The following is a 20,826-nucleotide window of genomic DNA, read 5'->3' on the forward strand; positions in this document are numbered from 1 at the left end:
GCCGGCAGTGCCGCCATCTTGGGAGTGGCAGAGGAAAGTGGAAGGGGGCAGCAGAGAGGAGCTGAGTAGACGGTGAGGGAGCCTCGCAGAGCATACGGGGGCGTGGGCTGCGCTGTCGCAGCGCCCCCAGGCCGGCCTGCGGCGAGGGAGGGTTGAACGCCCCGCGGCTGAGGCGCCACACCTAGGCGGAGCCAAGTCCTCCCGCCCGGCCGCCGGGGGTGGGGCGGCCCGTCACGTGGCAGAGGGAGTCTAACCCCTCCCTCCCCAGTCCGTCCGGCCGCGCACGCGCTCTGGTAGCGGCGGCGGCGGCAATGGCGGCCAAGCGGGGCACGGAGGAGATGCGGGAGCGCGTGGTGCTGGGCGAGTTCGGGGTCCGCAACGTGAGTTGGGGCGGCGCGGGGCTGCCGGGTGCCCGCCTCGCTCCCGGCGCCGCCGCCGCCCTCACGGGCTCTCTGCCTATCTCCCTCTTCGCAGGTCCACACCACGGACTTCCCCGGCAATTACCCCGGCTACGACGATGCCTGGGATCAGCTGCGCTTCGAGGAGGTGGGCGCTGCCGGCAGGCCGGGGCGGCCGTTGGGCGGCCGTTGGGACGGGGCGGGCTCCGCGGCGGCCGTTGGGGAGGGGGCGCGCGGGGCGGGGAGGGGAGGAACGTTACAGGCTCCGGGCGGTGCGGGCGCGCGCGCGGCGGCGGTTGGTGGAGGCGGGCCCGTGGGGTGACGCGGCGCGTGGCCCGTGCAGGGGTTCCGCGTGGACGTGGTCCGCGAGGAGGACGACGCGCTGGAGTTCGACATGGTGGGCATCGACGCGGCCATCGCCAACGCCTTCCGCCGCATCCTGCTGGCTGAGGTACCGCCGCGGGGAGGGCAAGGCTTGGCGGTGCTCCCCGGCCGGGTTCCCCCCCCCCCCCCAACTCGGGTGGGCCTCGGGGCTGTTAGCATCTTCGTACCACCGGTGGCCCTTGTGGCCCGCCGGTGGGAGCCTGCTGCAGCATCAGTGTTTCTGCAGCAGGGCATGGGGGACAGGGCCCTGCACAGAGCTGCCTGGAAGCAGGCCCTAGCTGCAGAGCAGTCTGTGCGATGGGAGAGGGCGTGTATGTGTATGTCCTGTGGTATCTCAGTCCATCTATACGTATTTTAGAAGAGAAGCAAAAATCCGTTCTGTATGTCAAGGACCTAGAGAGAGTTAGAGCCTTAGTGGCATGAGCAATAGCAATTGTAACCCTTAAGGATGCTGAGGTAGGTTGGTAGGTTGTTGTGGATGTTGGTAGGTTCTGTGGATTGGTCTGCCCTTTACCTCTCTTACTTTTTTTTTTTTTTTTTTTTTAATAAAAGAAGTAAGCTACCGGGATAGAGGGAGAACTCATTCATGTTTGTATTGGGTAGCGCAATTTGATAGAAACACCAGTGAGAAGAGTGTGCGAGCAATTATTTATGGGAGAGAAGAAGTAGTGAAAATAAGCACGTTTTAGTTAGACACTGTTTTGGTGTGTAGTTGGACCGTCACCTTATACTGACTTGATGCGTCCTCTTCTCCTTGAGGTGCCAACGATGGCTGTAGAGAAAGTCTTTGTGTACAACAACACGTCCATCGTGCAGGATGAGATTCTGGCTCATCGCTTGGGACTTATCCCTATCCGAGCTGACCCTCGACTCTTTGAGTACAGAAACCAAGGTGAGAGTCCTGAGTCTCCCTTCAATCAAACCGAAATACTGAAGGTTGCCCCCAAAGTAGGAAACCTGGGATCAGGTAAACTGAGCAGAAGCGTGATTCTGTAGACGCTCGTGCTATTCTCCCCTTTCCAGGAGATGAAGAAGGGACAGAAATTGATACGTTGCAGTTCCAGCTGAAAATAAAATGCAGCCGAAACTCTCAGGCAGCCAGGGAGTCCTCTGACCCCAATGAACTGTACTTCAATCACAAAGGTAAGGTCTTTCCGTGTCCTAAAAACAGATGCTGCTTTTTTTCTTGGGAGACAGGAATTGGTCCATTCTCTCAGTCCTGTGAACAGAGAGAGCTGATTCCCTTATTCTGCTAAACTTTTTACCAGCTCCAGTCCTGTAGCAGTCTGCTTTCTGAGGCAGCAGCTGGCTGATGCTTGTGGCTCCTCTTCACAGTGTACAGTAAACACATGACATGGGTGCCTTTGGGAAATCAGACAGACCTCTTCCCAGATGCTGACTTCCGACCTGTTCATGATGACATCCTTATCGCACAGTTACGACCTGGCCAGGAAATAGATGTGCTTATGCACTGTGTCAAGGGTATAGGTAAGTCACTGGTCCTGAGGGTAGGGGGAGAAGGTGTGGGAGTGCTCGGACTATAGGGCATGGACGGATGTGTGGAGGGGAGAGGTGGAAGGCTGGCTTGCCTCTTTGAACTTTAGGCCCTAGCATCATTACCCTCTTGTTCTGTGAGACCTCTCCTCACCCTTATCTCTTTGTGCAGGTAAAGATCATGCCAAGTTTTCTCCTGTGGCCACAGCTAGTTATCGACTGCTTCCGGACATTACTCTCCTGCAGCCTATTGAGAATGAGGCGGCTGAGTTGTTGCAGAAGTGCTTTTCCCCTGGAGTCATTGAGATCCAGACCATCAAGGGTACTTTATTCACTGCTCTAACGTGTCATGTCCTTATGAGTCTTAGCAAAGAGTTATTGCAGACTAGAGCCAAACCTTGTGGAGACGAAACCACATTGTGATGTTGTCTTGCTGATCAGCAACTGTTTGTGCTGTTCTCAGCCTGGTTTTATGGATGAGTGGCTGTTGCACGCGTATGTGTTTGCTGGTGAACTGAGATCTCCCTGAAATGCTAAGGTATTGTGTGTCTGTCTGTAGAGCCCTGTGGCTGCTTACTGCAGCTTCCAAATACTGCTCAACTGTGTGTCAGACTGGGTAGTGAGCTTGGTCTTTCCAGCAGTTGAATGTGGGGATGACGTGTATCCTGCCCAGGGGTATGTATAAGCTTTGTGTTTAGATTGGAACTGCTCATTTCTATCAGGTTAGAATTTTGTGTTGGAGGTGTGCTAATTCTTTATACTTTGTGGCTTCACTGCCTTTGCTGGTGGGCGAGTGCTTGTCTGGGGTGCCTTTTGGTCATGGGAAGTGCTTGTCCCTGTTTGCTGCCGGTGCCCATCTTGTTTCGTCTTTTTCCCTTTAGGAAAAAAAGTGGCAAGAGTAGCAAATGCACGACTGGACACGTTCAGCAGGGAGGTTTTCCGTCATGAGGGTCTGAAAAACCTTGTGCGCCTGGCAAGAGTGCGAAATCATTACATCTGTAAGTGACCCATTTTCCTCAGAGCAGAGAGCCTTTCTCTGCTGTGTGTGCAGCATGAGCAGAGGCTTGGCTAGTATTGCTATCTCTCGTCTCTGTCCTCCTTCCCCTTCCCCCTCACCAGTCATTAGCCTTGGTACGCTTGTATGCTCATGGGTGACTACTGAGATTGTGGTTTGGCGCTGTTTCGGGACTGAAGGTGTTTGTGCTTCTTGCTGGCTAATGTTGTAAACCTCTCTTCTGGCTGTGAAGGTTTAGCTTGACAGGAGTGCAATGTAAGTGAAAATTCGGGGGCAGAAAGGCTGGAGCCAGGTGTAGGCTGAAGCTGGATAGTGGCTGTGCTGACTTGTATCTCTGTGCAGTTTCAGTGGAGTCTACGGGTATCTTGCCTCCAGACGTGCTGGTGAGTGAAGCCATCAAGATACTAATGGGAAAGTGCCAGCGCTTCCTGAATGAGTTGGACTCTGTGCCTATGGAGTGACCAGGCTGTAGCTGAGAAGCACATCCCTTCACTGCTGGTTTGGGGGTTTGCCTGCAGGGGTGGTTCTTCCTCTGTAGGCAGGAGGTCTGAGATGGGTTTGTTAGATTCCCAAGACCATCTCTTTGTGTTTGTTTTCTGTTTGTAATGAGCCTCATTGAGGAGATGCCCTAAAATAAAGGCTTTTCTTCACAGCCATGTGCCTCAGTGCTGTTAACAGTGGTAAGACCCTAATATACGGAGAAGAAAGTGCCAGCAGGCCTAAAGATGAGCAATAGGATTTATTTTGGATGGCATGCACTGTCTGAAGAGGACTGCTATGGCAGTGTAGTAAAGCACTTAGCAGCAGGTCGGTGAGATCTTAATGCAGTCCTGCCCTGGTACTTGCTAACAGAGGCTGTCTCAAGCCTTCTCAACAGAGGCTGTGGTAGTTAATTGATGTGGTAGATGAAAGGTTGCACTGTTACATAGTATTGGGTTTCTCTGTGTAGTAGCAAAGTGGGGCTTAAAAACATGCTCTGTAAGGACTACTAACTGTTCCCTGTTACATGTCTCAAGGTGAGGTGTTTCTTTCTTGATGTTAACCAGGCTTGGCTACTTTGTTCTCCCTTTCAGTGTCTGAACCTGAAGCTGAGTTAAGAGTTTCCTGGGGAACAGTGGCAGGTAGGGGGGAGCTAAAGGCCTGTCCCCACCAAGGGAAGCCTGGGAGAACTTGCAAGCAAGTCTCTGTGGTGAGCACTCTGTTAGTCAGCACTAGGTAATTCTTGCTTGTGAATGACTCTATTGTTAGGCTTAACAAATGAACTAGAACTCCAAAGAGTGGCTATGAGTACTGGTCTGTTTCAGTGACTTCAGTTAACGCTTATTAAACTGCTAGAACTGTGTGTAGCAAATCGTACGTCACCTGTTCCACTGGGGTATAGTTAGCTGTACGTTTACAGGACAAGTATTAGGCTGGATGTGCTGTAGAAAACGTGTGCGTTCAGGACAAAGTCAGTAAAGTGGGATCGAAACAGTGGTGACGTTCTGGCCAAAATCCCAGGCCTGTTCCATTTTATCATACTGTGTTGCAGACCCATGCTCTGCTCACAGATTTTTTTTTTTCTTTTTTTTAAGACTGCTGGTAACTAGTTGCTGGGAAACTGGCTGCTTCCTTGTCAAGGCTGTTCTGGGGGGAGGGGTTGCAGTTGGTGTTTCACAGATGTGCTTCCTGGTTTTTGTACCTCTGCCTCTTTCAGCTGTCTTGCAGGAGCCTTTGCTGTAGAACTTACCCTGCACGATCTATTTATTCTGCTTAGAACTGGAAGGGAGTTTTGGGAATCAAAGAGCTAGGCCTGTGTTTTGTAGCTTGTACCTCCTGGTTTAGAGCTCCTAACAGCCACAGCCAAGGTGTCTGCCTAGTGCTTTTGCTTGCTGAAAACTGAGACAGCCCAGCTGTACAGTACCAGTCTCGCATGTATGAGTCGTAGTGCTAGCCTAGGCATACAAAACTTCCTTTAGATCAGGACTGTGGTTAGTTCTTAATCAACTTCACTCAGGTTCTACCGCTCCTTTTCAAAAGTAGTAATTTATAGCTGGATTGTTTCAGTTTAAACAAGCTGAAGCAGCTTCCCAGTTGAGCTGGATTACAGGTAGGACCTCAAAAACGGTTTTGTAATGGGGCCCAATAGGGAAGTTGTCAGGCTTACCTCTCACAGGGCTTCTGCTCTAGTTTGGAGGACTTTCTTGCAAGCCTCAGGACAAAACGAATCATCTTCTAGGGTTACTGAAATGATAAGCTGAGAGTATTAAGACTGAATAGCTCAACTACAGCGCTGTTGCTAGCCACTGTTCCTCCCAGCAATAGCTAAGGTGGCGCTTGGAGGCTGCATTAGCAGCATATGCAGCTGTCTATTGCTGGGGGCTTGGAAATATCCCAAAATAACCAAAGAAAGCCCTAAAGACCTTTAATTATATTGACTTTGTTTGAGACACATTGATGGAGTTTAGGAAAGAATGTGCTGCTGTTGACTGGTTCCTAGCATGTGTGGGAAGAAGTCTCTCATGCTGGAGGAGTTTAGGAAGCTTCCAACCAGAAAGAACAAAATTCTGTGAAAACATCAGCTGCTTCAAACAGGAAACAAAACTTGGGACAATTCCAGGCCCACTGCTTGAGAAACAGTGATGCAGTAACGGACTAAAGAAGCATCCTTGAGGCTAAGCTAACCTCTTTGCCCTACTTCCATAAGCCTAGCTACAGTGGAAGGAAGGGAGGAGAAAGAAATTGCTTCAGTACATCCCAAACTGTGTTCCCAAGAGACAGTATGTCAGTCTAATCATTGACTTCTTGTGCTGTCCTTAACCCCTGTGAAGGATGCTGCCAGCTCCTACTCTGATTGTCACAAGCAAGGTACCTTAAACCTTTCTATTAAGGTGTCCTTACAGGCCCCTGCATCCATTTTAAGGTAATAATACTACAGCTTGCACTTCTTTGTGTTTTCAAGGCATGCTTTGTTTTCTGTAGCCATGTCAAAGCAATTGTCTTTGTAAACATGTACCCTTCAAGCTTTGAACCCAGCAGCTGTGGTAGAATTAAGATAAAGCAGCTCTGACTGATCAGCTGATACTTTTAAATGCCTCTTTCTCCTTGCCTTCTAATTTAATTAGCTAGCCTGGGACAGTGCATCCCCATCCTGATTACTGACATGTGACAATGCCCAATTTACACGGACTACCAGCAAAGGTGTCTCCCTTTTTGCAGATGGGATAAGACGTGCTGAATGACTCTTAGGAAGGCCCACTAGGGGGCAAAGCAGAGGCTTCAGCTGTTGGTGAAGGAGGTAAAAGAATAAAATGAAATCACGACACCATGTGTATGAAACTGGAATAGCTTTACTGACATTCAGAGGTGTAACACAACCAGTTCAGAGACAGCTTCAGCTTTAAACAGTCCTACAAAAAAGGTTCTAAAAACCATTTAAAAAAACCCCTTGTGTTTAGCATGAAGTCACAGAATGTTAAAAATACCACAACACAATAAATACACCCAGCCTTTGCTTGAGCCAGGAACCATATGAGCTCAGGAGTTTAAAAAAAAAAAAAGTGAGGCCAGGAGGAAAGTGGAGGGTGCTGGTGGAACAGCAGCAGCAGAAGGCTGCACTGAGTCCCAAAGCTTGCTCTTCCTTTCAGCCCTCCCCCTCCCCCACCCTCTTCTAAACCAAGCTTTTCTGTCCAGTCCAACTTAGCAGAGACACCACCTTTGTCCCCCCTCATGATTTATTACTTTTTCTGTCTCCTGGATGGCAAAACAGCCAGCTTGTTCTGGACAGACTGTCCCAGCTCCTGTACCACTGTGCTAATGTTATAATAGACTGAACGAACCATTTATCCTGTAGAATAACCAGCTTTGCAGCCTGGAGTGGTTTGCTAGATTCCTACCTCCTCCAAAAACCCAGTTTCTGGACAGGCTTCCCTCCCCTGTAAACTGCATTATAAAACCCTACTACTTGCTGCCATGCCACATAATCCTCTGAGAGGTACCATACTGGGTAAAAACAGAGGCTACTGCCACCTCCACAGTGACACGGTGGGCTGATCCCTTTTGGTTTGCAGGTGCTTCAGCTATTGGTCCAGATTTTGTGTACCTGCACTGCCCTGTTCTAGTCTACAGAGCATGGTTACAAAAAAAAAAAAAAAAAAAAACTTCCTGTCCTGCTCCTGAGAGATGTCTGAGAAAGGCTGGCACAAAGCAAAAGCCTTCCATTTGGCTCTAGGTAGAACAAGACATATGCACATACATATATGATGACAGTGTCTGCCTCCTTTCAGAGAGGAGCTGCACCTTAAAAAGACTGAACTCAAGGGAGAGCCTAGAATACTGCAAGGCTTGCTGGCACACAGCCCTCAGGCCAGGGCTCTCAGAGTCCAGGAGGGAAAGAGATTCATCAGAAGACAAGTCCACTAGGGACAAGAGCCTGTGGGCATGACGGGAGTGTCTGATGTGTTCCCTGCAAAGCCTGGCTACTACCACCCAGAGTAAGATTAGGGCAGCCCCTTTTCAGATGGGGCACTCTTTTGCCTTTTGCATCACTCCTAAATGCCCAGGGATGAAGAGGTGGAGCTAGAGACACCCAAGGCTAGAGAATGACCAGGCTTTGCCAGTCTGTAGGCTCAGCTTCCACCCTGCAGAGAAGCAGAGGTCTAAAGCTGCTAATACTCAGAGGGGAGGGGAAGGAATCAAAAAAGCTTAACGGACTGGATCAAATGCCACCCCAGGCCCCATCCCCATGTAGGGAGAACAGGACAGGACCTGTAAGGGGCTTTATTCAGGTGAATGCTCGTGGAGATGACAGAGAGAACCTAATGTGCTTACTATGAGGAGAGACCAAATATAAGGTAGGGGAGGAGATGGCTGCAGTGTCCCAGGCTCAGGGCTCAAAGAGTGCAGTGAGGCCCTCTCCATCCTCATTCTCTAGCACGTCTGTCTCCAGTGATGGCTTCACCTTTTTGAAGAGAGATGGGAGGTTCCGGATATGAACCTCCTTGCGGAACTGCTCCCCAAGGGGCTTCTGCAGAGGACAGACAGGCAGGCTTTAGTCATTACTGCTTTCACAGGTCCACTCAGCCCAAGGGCAACCTACTTGCATTTCACAGTCCGGCCCCAGTTTCCGAGCAATCTCTAGACCCATTCTCCCTGCTTCGGTTTTGGGGAATCTCAGGCTTGGTCTTTCCACAGTGCCAGGGCATCGATGGTAACCACTAGTGCCGACTGCACCACACTCCCGGGACTCTAACTCAACACCTCAGACTCCAACCTCCCGAGCCTCACTAAAAGCCCTGCAACTATCGAGCAGCTTTGTTCAAACATGTGAACGTCCTGTCCCCAATAAGTATTGTTGTGCCAAAGTACCCACTGCCTCTCGGTGAGAAGTTGTTACTGGAGGTGCCGCTCAGTGTATGGCACCATCCCTACCCTAGCTCCAGGCTGAAAAGACCCAGTACAAATCCTGAGAACGTGTTGCAACAACCTCCTGGCTGGAAAGGGCCGTACTGGATAGAAGCAGGCAGGCTGGTTGCCCAGTCACTTCTGTGGGATACAGGTGTGAAAGGAAACAGGTTCATTTTGCTCTAGGATATCACCTACCCCAATGCAGCCTGTGATAAGGCGCTTGAAATGATCCTTCCGGCGCTTATCTGCCACCTTCTGCAGCGTTGGGTTGAGAAGTTTTGATTCAAACTGCTCCAAAGATTCCCTCTGGATGTCTGGGATCTGCTCCATCACTGCCTTCAGCTCAGCGTAGCGAGGGCGCTGCGGGGAGAAGGACGGTCAACACAGCTCTGCTAAAGGAGCCATCCTGCCCTCCTTGGGGGGCCATTAGCTCCTCTGCTTCTCTCACCCAAGCTGGCACAGGATTAGTTTTCCACTACTCCCCAGCCAACCTGGCATCCTGACAAAGAGCATCGTTCCTCACCAAGGCCTCGTAGATCTGGAAAGCCAAGTGGACAAGAGCTGCCATGCAGCCATCGTGCTGCCCGTGTGTCTGTAACCCCTTCAACACACTCGTGAAGAACCAAGACACAGCATCAGGGAGCAGGTTTCCTGGGAGCACCTGGGGAAGAGGCACTGTCAGCACAGAAGCAGCATACTGATACATGACTGCCTTTCTCCAGCAATTTACTCTTCCCAAGGAGAAGATGCCCAGGGATGAAGCAGCCATGCCTCTCACTGCATTCAGCACTTCCTCTCCCAATCATGCCAGAACGAGCCCCCTCTTTCTCCCAGAGGTACCTGTTTGAGCAGCGGCCAGCAAAGCTGCGTGGTGGTTCTTTGGCATGACAGGGTATCCTTCCAGGAGAGGGATGTGTAGGCAGTGATTAACAGAGCAGTGCAAACATCCTGAAAAGGAGTCAGCAGATAAACCAGTCAGAAGAATTATTTCCCACCTTGAAGATTCATGTCTGAAGGGAGCCAAGAGACAGCCCAAGGAATTTGCAGTACCTCCACAGGGGTATGTTCTGAGAAGCCTGCTTGCTGCTGCTGCTGCTCCAGCAGAAAGCATTCAAAGGCACTCAAGTGTGCATGATTGCAGCCATGAGGAACCAACTGCAGGCAAACCTGCTCCCTTCATCCCTCCAGGGAAGGCCCTGGAGCGCCCCCAGTGCCCACCAGCTGCTCAAATCAGTGTCAAAGCTTCTGAGACATTTACAGGAGAGGTGGAGTACAGAAGTGTCAGGGGGAAGATACTCTGCGTGGTGGGTTGTAGTAACGCTCCTGACTCCTGAGCCAGCTCCGGGAGATCTTACAGAAGGAAAGAGTTATTGTGAAGTTCTTCTTTCTGGACTGGAACCCAGGATGGGTGCAGGGCCAGGGAACGCCTTGTGAGGCTGAATGCCCAGTGCCTCACCACGTAGAAGGCCACAGAGGAGCTAAAACACCGTAGCTCCATGTAATGCTGGATCCCGACCTGTGAGTGCTTTGTGGCTTCTGCGACAACTTAACAAGGCCCTTAAAAACAAGGATGTTCCTGCCAGAATGATTCTCACGCTGGGGAATGCTCAGGCAGACTAGATCTTTGTAGCAGTGTCTGGCTGCACTGCACACAAGCGTGACAAGGAGTGCAGAAAAAGGATGGTGCAAGTTAGAGCACGTGCCCTTACCTCCTGCTTCATCAGACACTTGCCGAGCTCAGTGAGCTCTGCGCTGGCAGGGGCAGTCACTTCTGTGGCCATCACCTCATCATCTACAGAGCAAAGAAAAGGCAGCAGTAAGAGCGTGATGTCCCCAGGTCTGAGGAGCAGACGGAGAACCGAGTTGGGAACCGGGGGATAGCGCACACAGTCAGTACGCTGGCACATCTTGCCAGAACATCTCTCTCTCTCCAAGCAGGAAGCACCCAGCCATTGTGAGGCAGGAAGGGTACCCAACTAGCTACTCTCCAGCTAAAAAGATGACTGTGCCCATCCCCTCTCTCCTCCGCCCTCCTCTTGGTAGCTTAAGAAGCCGCTGCTCCAGCAGCTTGGTTTCCCACATGCTACTTGAGAGCTCTACAGCAGAGCAGTGGTCCCTAGGCTAGACCCATTTTTTTTTTTGTAGCCCCCAGGCAAGAAGTGCGGCAGGATCCAAGCTGAAGGCTTGGTACCAAACCTCCACCTCTCACACACAACCTCCAGTAGCAGGCCAGGCGCTCCCTTTTAAGAAACGGGAAAAGCGTTAGCACGCACCAAGAGAGGAAAAGGCAAAGGTGGGCATTTACTCACCATCTCCGTCTACAGTAGCAGAAGTGTTATGCTCAGCACCTTTCTTAGAAACACAGCAAACAGCTGCAAAAACAATTGCAGGTCAGAGGAACACAAAGGGGAAGATGCTACTTGAGGACATGCAGAGATTATCCTGCATAATCCGAAAGGCTGACAACTGCTTCAAGCTCCCCCCAGCTCTCCCTAGACCTTGTTCTTTACAAAGGATCTGAAGTGAAACGCTGCGCTAATTGGAAGCCTGAAACACCCCTCTCTCAGTATCCTTCCTGGTGGAACCTGCTGCAAGGTGGCCGCTTTAAACTACCAAGAACCGGGAACATGCAAAATTGTTTGAAGCCTAGAACCCGAGGAAAGCAGCATTTTACAGCAATGAGGCTAATCAAGAAGGGAGATGCAAGGTTGACGCCCTTTCATCTCTATGTGGAGTTAATTTTCCCAGTCTCTCTGCTCAAAACCACACTGGCAAAAACATGAAGTTGGAGAAAGGGAACACAAAGGAGGCCTGCTTGTGAGGAAGAACTCTGTCCTTCTGACTGGCTGGAGACATGGCAAATGCCAGCAACAAAACTGCTCTACACTCAGGTTGTCCACAAATCAATGTCATGCATCTGACTCCAGGGCACAGAAAGGAAGAACCCAGATTCCAGAAGAGGACTGGACTCCTACAGTGACAGCACCAAAAACACGGAGCCCTAGATGCCAACAAAACAAAAGGAAGATAACACTTTCTTCTGAAGGTTGTAAACTGAGCTCTTACTAGGCTTTAGGTAAGATTTTCACAGGGTTACCTGTCTCACATCTGGCTTCTAAGGATTATGTTAATCTCTAACAGTTAAGTTTTACTGCAAATTGGAGATTCCTGTAGTCCTCTCCAGGGCAAACTTCCCAAACATTCCAGTGGACCTAGCTTGGTTTCACTTACTGATGAGATCCATGACTTCACGGGTCAGCAGCCTGACCAGCTGCTCCTCCAGCATCTCCTGAGACTCAGGATTGTCGTCTGCAGAATCATCCTCACTGAGGAGAACAGATTTTAGTGTGAGGGGAGCCAGTGTCTTAAGGTATCCCTTCTGCCCAAGCACAGGAGTGAGTCACCATCAGGATAAACACAGAGAAAGTGAGACTGAGGACTAGCTAAGACCGCCGTTCCCTTCGTGAGGTGGGGAATACTGAGGTGTGAGGTGCAACTGGCCAGGAATAGGATGGGCTGTGGAAACTCCTCACCAGCATTATCTGTTTACTCGCAAGTCCAAGTGAAAAATCAAGGAGCTGCAAGCTAAGTCAAAGTTCCAGAAGGATCAGTGTTTTTTAGCGCTCTGCTGATGGGCCTGTTCCCATCCCCAGGGCAAAAGGGCCCCCTGAAAGACGAAAGCTCCAGCCCACTCCCCATTTTCCCCTTTCAGTATTCAAGGGATGAAGCTTACCAAAGCATGCTGCGCTGGTTGATCACTTGCCATTTCTGAGACAACCTCTGTTTAAGACCAAGACAAAAGGGAAGATTCAGTAACTTTCTAAGGAGCCATCCTGGATACAATGTAAAGAGGCCCAAACACTAGTCACTAGGAAACAGTGACAACTGCTGATAGAAACACTTGTAAGAGTTTCTAATACAGCTCTCATCCTAAGCCCGACTTTGAATGGGATAGGAACTGCTAGTTAACTGTGGCGAAGAGCCAGAAAGCTGTTGTGGCTGTGCTGGCCCTAGGAATCTGAGTGAGCTGTCAGGAAAACGAGGGGATGCAGGCAAGAAGAGCCTTACAGAAATTCGCATGGCTGAAGACTGGGAGTTGATATCCACAAGTTTGAATTCACAACAAGGGGGGCAGCCAGAGTTCAACACACCTCAAAAGCCCCCTTGGACAATTTCTAAATCATTAAGCATCAGGGCTCTGCCCTTGCTCCGACTGGCTTTGGAGAGATACAGGCATTCTCACGTGTTGCTGCCTGCTGCTACAAGGAGCCCAGGCAGCCCAGGAACAGGCATCAAACCAGCTGTTTTCTTACCACATGCAGATACGTGAAGAGTGGTCCCAGCATGGGGCAGACAAGGGTTTCATAGTATTCTGGAGGGCAGGAGAGTACCAAGGGCTTAACAAACACACCTGCGCAGAGCAGTTAAGGAAGAGACCCAGCACATGTGGCTGGCTGCCAGGGCTCCTCTTCTAGGAGAGGCAAAGGGTCTGCTCCCTGCCTCCCACTGCTAACAGCTACTCATTGCTCACTGAACAACAACGCAGGCAACATCACCTATCAGGCTGTGGGAGGGAATGCGAAAGACTTGGTCCAGCCATGAAGTGACAGATACACCTCTAAGCCCAGCTAGCCACAGCCCTGAATTAGCAAGTGGTGTTTCTACATGAGTGTGAGTTGTTCAGCCTCTTCCCCTGACACTTCAGCTGAGAGAGCCAACAGGAGGGCACTTAGTGCCTATTTCCTAGCTGTGGATTGAACGTCCAGCCCTGGAAAGTGGGCTGAGAACCCCAGATGGTCTCCCACACAAGGACCGAGTCTAGTCAGACACTCTCCTGCCAAACGCCTACGCTATCCAAGCCCCCTTGCTCCCCAAAAGGCACTCCCCATCTCTCATGGTGCATTAGGACAGCACAAATCCTTTGTACATATTTCTGATCCCGTGCACTGCTGTTCCTGCTCATGCCCTGCTAGGCTGACACTTCTGCCACAGCACGCGTATCCCTGTTTGCCTACTTTCCCAAACACCCTTACTTGGTGAGGTCATACTGAAAATGATGCCAGAAGGCCAGCAGGTTTTAGTTTGACATGCTCAAAGCTTCCCTAGCTGGCCTGAAACAGCGACAGAAGGATACGGAGCATAGGACGCAGTCTGTAGTCAGGAATGTTGTTGAGGTTGACGAAAGCTGAGCTGAGGAGCTGGGTGGCAAGACCCTCAACAGTATAGAAATCCTGCTGCATGGAGGGGCCTGCATTTCCCAGGATGTGGAAACTACAATGCAAAACCAAGTTAATTTGCTCTGTGCTGGATGGCAGGTACCATGCCTCTGACCTGGCAAAGGCTGCCAGAGCTATCATTTTGACATTAGACAGTTGCCATGTTCTTACACAAACACTACAGAGAAATTTTAGCAAAGGATCTCCCTTTTGGGATACGTGCAGAAAGGCAATGAATTAATAGTAATCTAAACAGTTAACACACACTTTCAAGTGCTGATATTGTATCCTAACACGGGATTAAAAGCAAAGAAACAAGCTAAGTCAGGATTTGGAATGAGCAGATCCACCCTTTTACGTACTTCTTCCAGCAGCCGTGTTCCATATGTGCATGGTAGGCTGCAACTGTTAAGTGAGGTTCACCATTGCTCCTAGCACTTAGAGATTACGGGATACAGCGCACTTGAAAAGTCTAAGTCTAGAACAACGCTGCACCCGGTAATGGCTTTCTGCAGCGGCTATGCCATGTCAGATTGCACAAGGAAGCTCTGGTGCTCTTACCAGTTGTCGTAGAGGGTACAAAAGAAGCCCTGCATCCTTTCTAAGACCGTTTTGTAAACAGGAGAATCATAAAGTTCCAGCAGAGGCTGAGGGAGACCTGTCGGAAAGAATAAACCCAGCTTCATTAATAAGAGCATAGCGCACCTTTCACAGTGTGTAGGACAGGCCCCAGCCAGCAGCAGCAAGGCCCAGACGGCAGCAAGGGAAACGCTCAGCAAGGTCACATGCAGCCGAAAGGCACAAGAGGCAGCAACACTGCGGGGGAACCTTCCCGCAGAGGTCAGCTTAATTTGAACTGGTTGTACAGATGCTCCAGATGGTTGTAAAGATGCTCCAGCTAAGGTTGCTATAGCCTCATCGTTCTTCCAAAACCAAAACTTATTGGAGCCATCAGAACCCAGGAAGAAATAAAGCTGACAGTTCTACAACTCCTCTGACAGCCCATCCCTGCAGATTTGTATTCGTCTCTCTTGGGATACACGTTACTGCTGAACCACGGTATAAGTAAATCTCCAGCAGAGATCAGGGCTCTACTTCTTTATGTGCATTAGCTCACAGAAAGGTAGAGTTTACAGGTGATAGAAAACAGGTAAAGGATAGAAAACAGGTAAAGGATAGAAAACAGGTAAAGGAAGCATCTCCTCATCTTACTGATAAGAAATAGAGACAAGAAAGACAAAGCAACTTCACTAGTCTTTGACTCTCTGGCAGAGTCTGAAACTAAACCTCAGTTTCCAGAGTCACGGTCCATATTTTAGCCACAAGGCCACCCACTTTTGCTTTGCTGGAAAGCCTTCTGGGTTTACAAGCTCAGGCCTCCTTTTAAGAAGGCTCCAAAAGCCTCATTTTAATACAGTGCCTAGAAACAAACAGCAGGGCCAGAGTGCAGGACTTAGTTCATGCCCTCTGGGACAGGTCTCTGCACGAGCACTCAGGGATCCCATACGTTCCTCCTAAAGAGAAGCTCCTTACCGAGGATGGCGTTCTTCTCCACCTCCAGCATGTCTAAGGCCTTTGCAAACGTTTCCCCCAGCTTAGCCACCATCTCTGGCATGTAGAGATTGTTGTGAGTCCTGAAACAGAAGAGCACTTGGTTTATACTGGTGTGGGTCCACCCCTTTTGCCCTTGACAATGGGATCCTCTCCTTCAGCTTGTGAACAGCTCCTCTGTGGCAGACGATGAGGAAGGTGAGACCAAGCACGTGTGCATGGGATCCCCCTTCCCCACCTGCGAAAATATTGGGGAAGCTCACCCGACAGAGATGTGGAGTGACTCCACCTCATGTCCTGAAGCTCCTGGCTGCCCCATCCACTTTCTTCAGTTCACCCCACCCCTTGCAAGTGCTGGCAGTAAACTCCCAGCAGCTCTCCAAGTGATGCTGGCAACAGCTTATTAGCTTGGCCAAAGGGATCAGAGAATGCGTTTTAAAAACCGACAGACATGGATTCTGTAATCTCAAAAGATCTTCTGCACCTAAGCCCCCTACAGAGGGAGAGGCTGTTCCAGCTCCAAAATACACACACTGCCCCCCAGGGATGGGTCACAGTCCCCAGAATGGCAGGCGGCACTGGAGGGACTCTAGGGAGAACATCAGTCCAACAGAGGTGTTACTCGTGGCAGACACACATGCCCCCTGGAAAACGCATCCGACTGGGAACAATTCCACATAATCAGGAGGCAGCCACGGTCAGCTCTCCGTGAGGGACACCAATTCAGCCACGGGTGGCTGGTTCTTGCCATCCAGGCCAAAACGGGTCCCCTCTTAGCCAGGGTACTGACTCTCAGAGCTGGACTCGGCAGGGGATCTCTCTCACCTACCTCTCTCCTTTGAGACCTCAGACCTCCACTCTGGGTGTCGCCAGCTGCACACAGCACAAATCCTGCAGCCTCCTCCAAAACTGCAATGCCATTGTACCTGCTGCTAGAGGTGATCAAGGGCAACTCAGTATCTCCCCCTAGAGCAGCGTTTCCCAAAGCGGGGGGGTGCGTGGGAATGGCTGGGGGGAGGGAGCGTGGACAGACCTCAGTACGTTCTCCAGAGTCTCAGCTTTCACTCATGTCTTAATGATTTTTTTTTTTTTGGAAGGTCTCTGTTCACAATCCTGGCAACCCCGATGCAGTGACGTCTGCCTGAGTTTGCAGAGAGCCTGAGTTTGCAGAGAGCCTGAGTTTGCAGAGAGCCTGAGTTAGCTCCGAAATGGCAACTATCCCATTTCTCTCTGCAAGTGTTAAATACTTCCCTGCTCACTGCATGTGAGGAAGGCAAGTATGTAAGTTTTGTAAGAAAGAGCTACACAAATGACTTAACCACTCATACTCTCATTCTGGGCTGGATCTAACACCATGCAACAGGCCTCAAAGGGGGCAGAAGCTAGTTTTAATTTCTCAGCAGGGGCCAGGGAGAAGCCTAGATTCCAAAAATTTGGATAATGCTGTTCCACTGACTCAGAAAACTCTGCATTTCTGCTCGATGCTATCCTGCAACCTAGCTCCTAAAATCTTATCCTCTTTTATGTCACCTGTCTGCTCCATGCCAAAGTTGGCTTCACCTCATGCTAGACAGAAAGGTAGTGGGACGAGCCCAAGGACTGCAGAATTGTGGGGTGAACCTTGAAATCTGACTGCTCTGACCCCAACAGAATGGGTCAGAATGGGTCACATCCTGAAGCTGCAGTCATGGTCCTCAGTTGTTTCAGAGTCCTTGAAGCATTTTCTCAAGTTTGACAGTTGGGAGAGCAAATGTTTGCTCACAGGCCAATCTCCCTTAATTTACACTGCAGCAAGGTCCCAGTGGTAACAGAGAGAACATGGCTAATCAGTTGCTCCCCATGGGAGCTTAAAAAAAAAATGTCATCCAGCATCCCTGTACATGATGAAGATGTAGCCCCTAGGCATGGTCCAGCTGAGACTCTCAGCAGCGAGCAACACTCCTGGGTATCCCATACACAGGAGAACATGGGAAAACAAAATTCAAGAGACATTTATAATTCAGATAAGACAAGCAAAGGATATGACAGGCTGTGGCGAATGTGTTTTCAGAGACGGTCACAGCTCTGCTGAAAAGAACGTCTTTGCTGTCTAGAGATGTGGGCTCATAGGCAGAAGATGACTCCTTTAAGACAGTGCAGAGTCCATGCTTGAAGTAGTCTCAACCTGCAGCAGAGCCGTCTGTACTAGAAATTCTCATGACATGCCGTGTCCGTACAACCATTCTGCCACCAGTATTAATGCCGCAGCAACGTCAGCATCTCATCGAGAGAAGTTCCAAAGAAGCCTTTGTCCATGCAAAGCATTTGCTGAGCCTGACTAGTCCATTTGCGATAAAACATGAGCAAATCCCAGCACAAAGGTGCTGCACAAATCAGTCCATGCATCTGCTGACTCCAGAAGTGTGTCTTTCTCTAAAGGCAGAAATTGTATTGGTGGCTGGAGATTGATGTGATTTGGATTTAAACTCCAGAAAGAAAAATTGTTCAGCAAATTTAAGCCAGAAGTTAGAAAACAGCTAGATGAAATGAGGTACCACAAAGGACAGGAAAACCATCACTCAGAAAGCTGCAAGCAGCGATGAACAAAGCAGCCCCATATGATCATTCAGCACATTCGGCTACCACAGATACAAATATGGCTAGACACAAAAAGATAGGCTGGCAAGGAAAGCACCACTCTGTCTATGCCACTCAAAACTGCCTTATTTTCCCCATGACTTGGGCTCCCTCTCATTCCTCTTGGTTCTTTGGTCTCAAACATGAGCTGTCTCCAAACTGCCTACCTTGGTGCAAACCCAATGGCTTATCAACTTTCACTGTTTTATCTGCAGACACAGCATAAAACACCACGCAACGTCCAGAGACCAGCACACCCAACTGTTCAGCAAACAGTGGCAAACGCCTTTTCTCTGCACACTGGTACCTGACTTGGTGTTCAGTCCAGCTGCTCAGGAGGATCTGTGCAGCTGCTGCTTGCGGTTCTGCTCCCACAGCAATCGATACAATCTGTGAGGGAGGTCTACACCCCCTTCCTGCATCGGTACATTAGCAACACTGGACCTGGCTTGTGTCCCCCGAGAGCTGCCTAATGGCACAGAGCTTAGAGAAGCCTCCATCCTCAACTAATAATGCAACTATGTTCTTGAAAGCATTCTCAACACAGGCAGCATTCCTCCTAACTCTGTGCTTCCCATCTCTGACGGGCTGCTACAGACTGCAATCCATATTAAAAGAGAGTCCTTGGAAGCAGTACATGAAAAATGTGCTATGGATCCTCCGGTGTGACTTTTGCTGGCCAAGTACAAGCTCCAACTTCTCCAGAAAGACATAAGCATCATGCACATTTAAGCTGAACAAATACGAGCCTGCAGGTGTCAGAGAGAGGCGTCTACATCCAGGAGCAGCCTGGAAAAGTATCAAGTGGAGGATCTATTGCTCTCAATACATCGGCTGTTCATTCTTCTTGGAGTACCCAGCTTTATGTAACTCCTTTGGGAAAGCCTGGATACCTCAGAGTGAAGTGCAAGCCACTGCAGTATGCTACCAATCACTCAGAAAAATCCTAAAGCGGAGATTTTGGTCTGCAACAGAGAAGCTTGAACACCACAAATGCGCTAGCTCAAAACACAGCAAGGTAGCCTCTTCCTTTGTGTTGGTGGGGAAGCACGGGCAACAGAACATAGCTTGTGCATTTTCCTGGAGGTGGTAAAGCAGGCACAGCGTTTCTGTTTTTTCACAAGTAGTACAGTAGGAGTTTGACAGAAGAGGATGTAATTTAGTTTCCTAAGCTTGTCATAACAGGATCCCAAGCATTTTTAACAATGTACCAGTTCTGGCAAGAACAGCAACTGCACCAGCAAAAAACCTGTCCATTGCAAACTGTTCAAAACTTCGGACGGTGGTTTAGTGGGTTTCGCACAATATGGAGCACATTCCGTGCTCTGCGAGAATCGGCACGAGGCTGTCCCTACTCAGACAAATCTACTCTACACGACCCGCCCAAAGAGCTCGTCCATAGGATCTTTGGCCTTCAGGATAAAAGGCAAAACCACTTCAAACACAGCTCCTCTGTGCTACAGCCATAACAAGATGGTTCAACCCTGCCCACAGGCCAAAGTACCACCCACTGTACTGCACTGAGCTCTGTGATGAGGAGCAATTGCCTGAGTGGGCCAAGACAGCACATGCTTGTTCTACCAGTCCAGCATGTTGCTTCTCACTAGAAGCAGCAGTCCTGAGCTCATCAGTGACTACAAAACATACCTGACTAGACAGAGCTTGCAGTAATAGAGCCTCCTTCTCACAAACCTGGGAACTGAGAAATGTAAGTGGATCTGAAAATGCTCCTTTCCAGCCGACTCCTGCCAAGTTCAGAAAGAGCTCCCAGTTTTCAGGCACACAACACAGCGTACCTCACAAACTGGCCCATAGTCTGGCTAAATCCCAGTGTCAGCAGTTACCCTGAGCTAGATTCCCCATTTATAAATCTGGGAACTGTATTTTTCAGGATTCCTCTTTTCTGCTTTCTCTCACTCCTTCCTCTGGCTGGCCTAGAGGTACCCAACACCAGTGACGTGCAGAGAGGCACTGCTAGGTAGCGACAGCCTGAGAGTATGCATCCACTGGTTTCAACAGCAGACAGTGCTTCAGGAAACTGGCTTTCTTATTCAGCAAAACCAGCTTAATTTAACACTGAAGAGAGAACAATGCCAACTGGATGCGATGAGAGCTGGGACTGCCCTGGTGGTGATCGGAGAGGTGGCCTGGTAGGGACTGAGGGCAGAGCAGAGATGTTAGTTGAGAAACGATTAACTGGATGGCAGATTTATAGCAGTGGAGGTGGGGGAGGCAACCCCAGCCCAAGCTCCCATTGGCTTTGATGGTCTCCTGTAGGCCAGGCCAATGAACGTTCAGAAGGCTCCAGTTTCCCCAGTCCCATTCCCCACTGTGAACAGTCAGGAACAGTACTTGGGCACCTGCACCAGCCTGTGTTCCCGCTGGCTTCACTAGGAGAACATGCTCTGAGCATACCTCGTATTTATCACTATTTGACTTTCAGAGACTCTTAAATCAGCACAAATGATTTCAAGTCAACTTGACCCACCTTATGAGAGCAAGTAAGTTGTCAAGAAGTTTCAGGACCTGCTCAGTGCAAGGGTTACGGTAGATTGGACTGCCACTGGGCATGTAACCAACCAGGAATCCTCCAGCTTTAGCCTCTTCTGTAGCAACGGGCCAGCGAGCTCGTTTCACAACTCCCAGAATGGTGTACACACAAAAGCTTATCTGCAACAAGAGCAAGAGACATGGAGGGAGCGTTTCTTAGCCAGAGCACAACCCAAACAAACACGTTTTCAGAAAAACCTGTCATCCTCCCATCTCA

The 20,826-nt window shown here is 49.9% G+C and overlaps 2 protein-coding genes across 8 annotated transcripts in view; one reads left to right on the top strand and one right to left on the bottom strand.

Annotated features, from left to right (window-relative positions):
- The first annotated feature begins 63 nt into the window (after window positions 1-63).
- Window positions 64-16,768, top strand: POLR1C (RNA polymerase I and III subunit C). 3 transcript variants are annotated; one of them, XM_068939466.1, is made up of 9 exons: window positions 64-380; window positions 475-546; window positions 742-849; window positions 1,542-1,674; window positions 1,806-1,925; window positions 2,118-2,270; window positions 2,449-2,598; window positions 3,158-3,274; window positions 3,634-3,943. In XM_068939466.1, exons 1-9 carry the CDS (start codon window positions 312-314, stop codon window positions 3,750-3,752), a joined length of 1,041 nt encoding a protein of 346 aa, XP_068795567.1. In that variant the 5' UTR covers window positions 64-311; the 3' UTR covers window positions 3,753-3,943. The 3 variants fall into 3 exon arrangements, with proteins under 3 accessions (XP_068795567.1, XP_068795568.1, XP_068795569.1); XM_068939467.1 differs by lacking the exon at window positions 3,634-3,943 and adding an exon at window positions 16,541-16,768 and having other exon boundaries at window positions 250-380; XM_068939468.1 differs by lacking the exon at window positions 742-849 and having other exon boundaries at window positions 250-380.
- The window catches only part of XPO5 (exportin 5), a 31,404-nt gene continuing 17,180 nt past the window's right edge, over window positions 6,603-20,826 (bottom strand). For all 5 annotated transcript variants that reach the window (XM_068939463.1, XM_068939462.1, XM_068939464.1 and 2 more), the window contains 13 exons: window positions 20,548-20,729; window positions 15,426-15,526; window positions 14,454-14,550; window positions 13,811-13,947; window positions 12,990-13,087; window positions 12,410-12,456; window positions 11,908-12,002; window positions 10,986-11,048; window positions 10,386-10,468; window positions 9,517-9,624; window positions 9,200-9,337; window positions 8,872-9,036; window positions 6,603-8,296 (listed from right to left, as the gene is read on the bottom strand). In XM_068939463.1, coding sequence (XP_068795564.1) covers window positions 8,156-8,296; window positions 8,872-9,036; window positions 9,200-9,337; window positions 9,517-9,624; window positions 10,386-10,468; window positions 10,986-11,048; window positions 11,908-12,002; window positions 12,410-12,456; window positions 12,990-13,087; window positions 13,811-13,947; window positions 14,454-14,550; window positions 15,426-15,526; window positions 20,548-20,729 — 1,455 coding nt within the window. In that variant the 3' untranslated portion in view covers window positions 6,603-8,155. The remainder of the gene's footprint in view (window positions 8,297-8,871; window positions 9,037-9,199; window positions 9,338-9,516; window positions 9,625-10,385; window positions 10,469-10,985; window positions 11,049-11,907; window positions 12,003-12,409; window positions 12,457-12,989; window positions 13,088-13,810; window positions 13,948-14,453; window positions 14,551-15,425; window positions 15,527-20,547; window positions 20,730-20,826) is intronic.

This window comes from Struthio camelus, chromosome 3, assembly GCF_040807025.1.
Source record: "Struthio camelus isolate bStrCam1 chromosome 3, bStrCam1.hap1, whole genome shotgun sequence".
In the NCBI taxonomy this organism is placed as follows: Eukaryota; Metazoa; Chordata; class Aves; order Struthioniformes; family Struthionidae; genus Struthio; species Struthio camelus.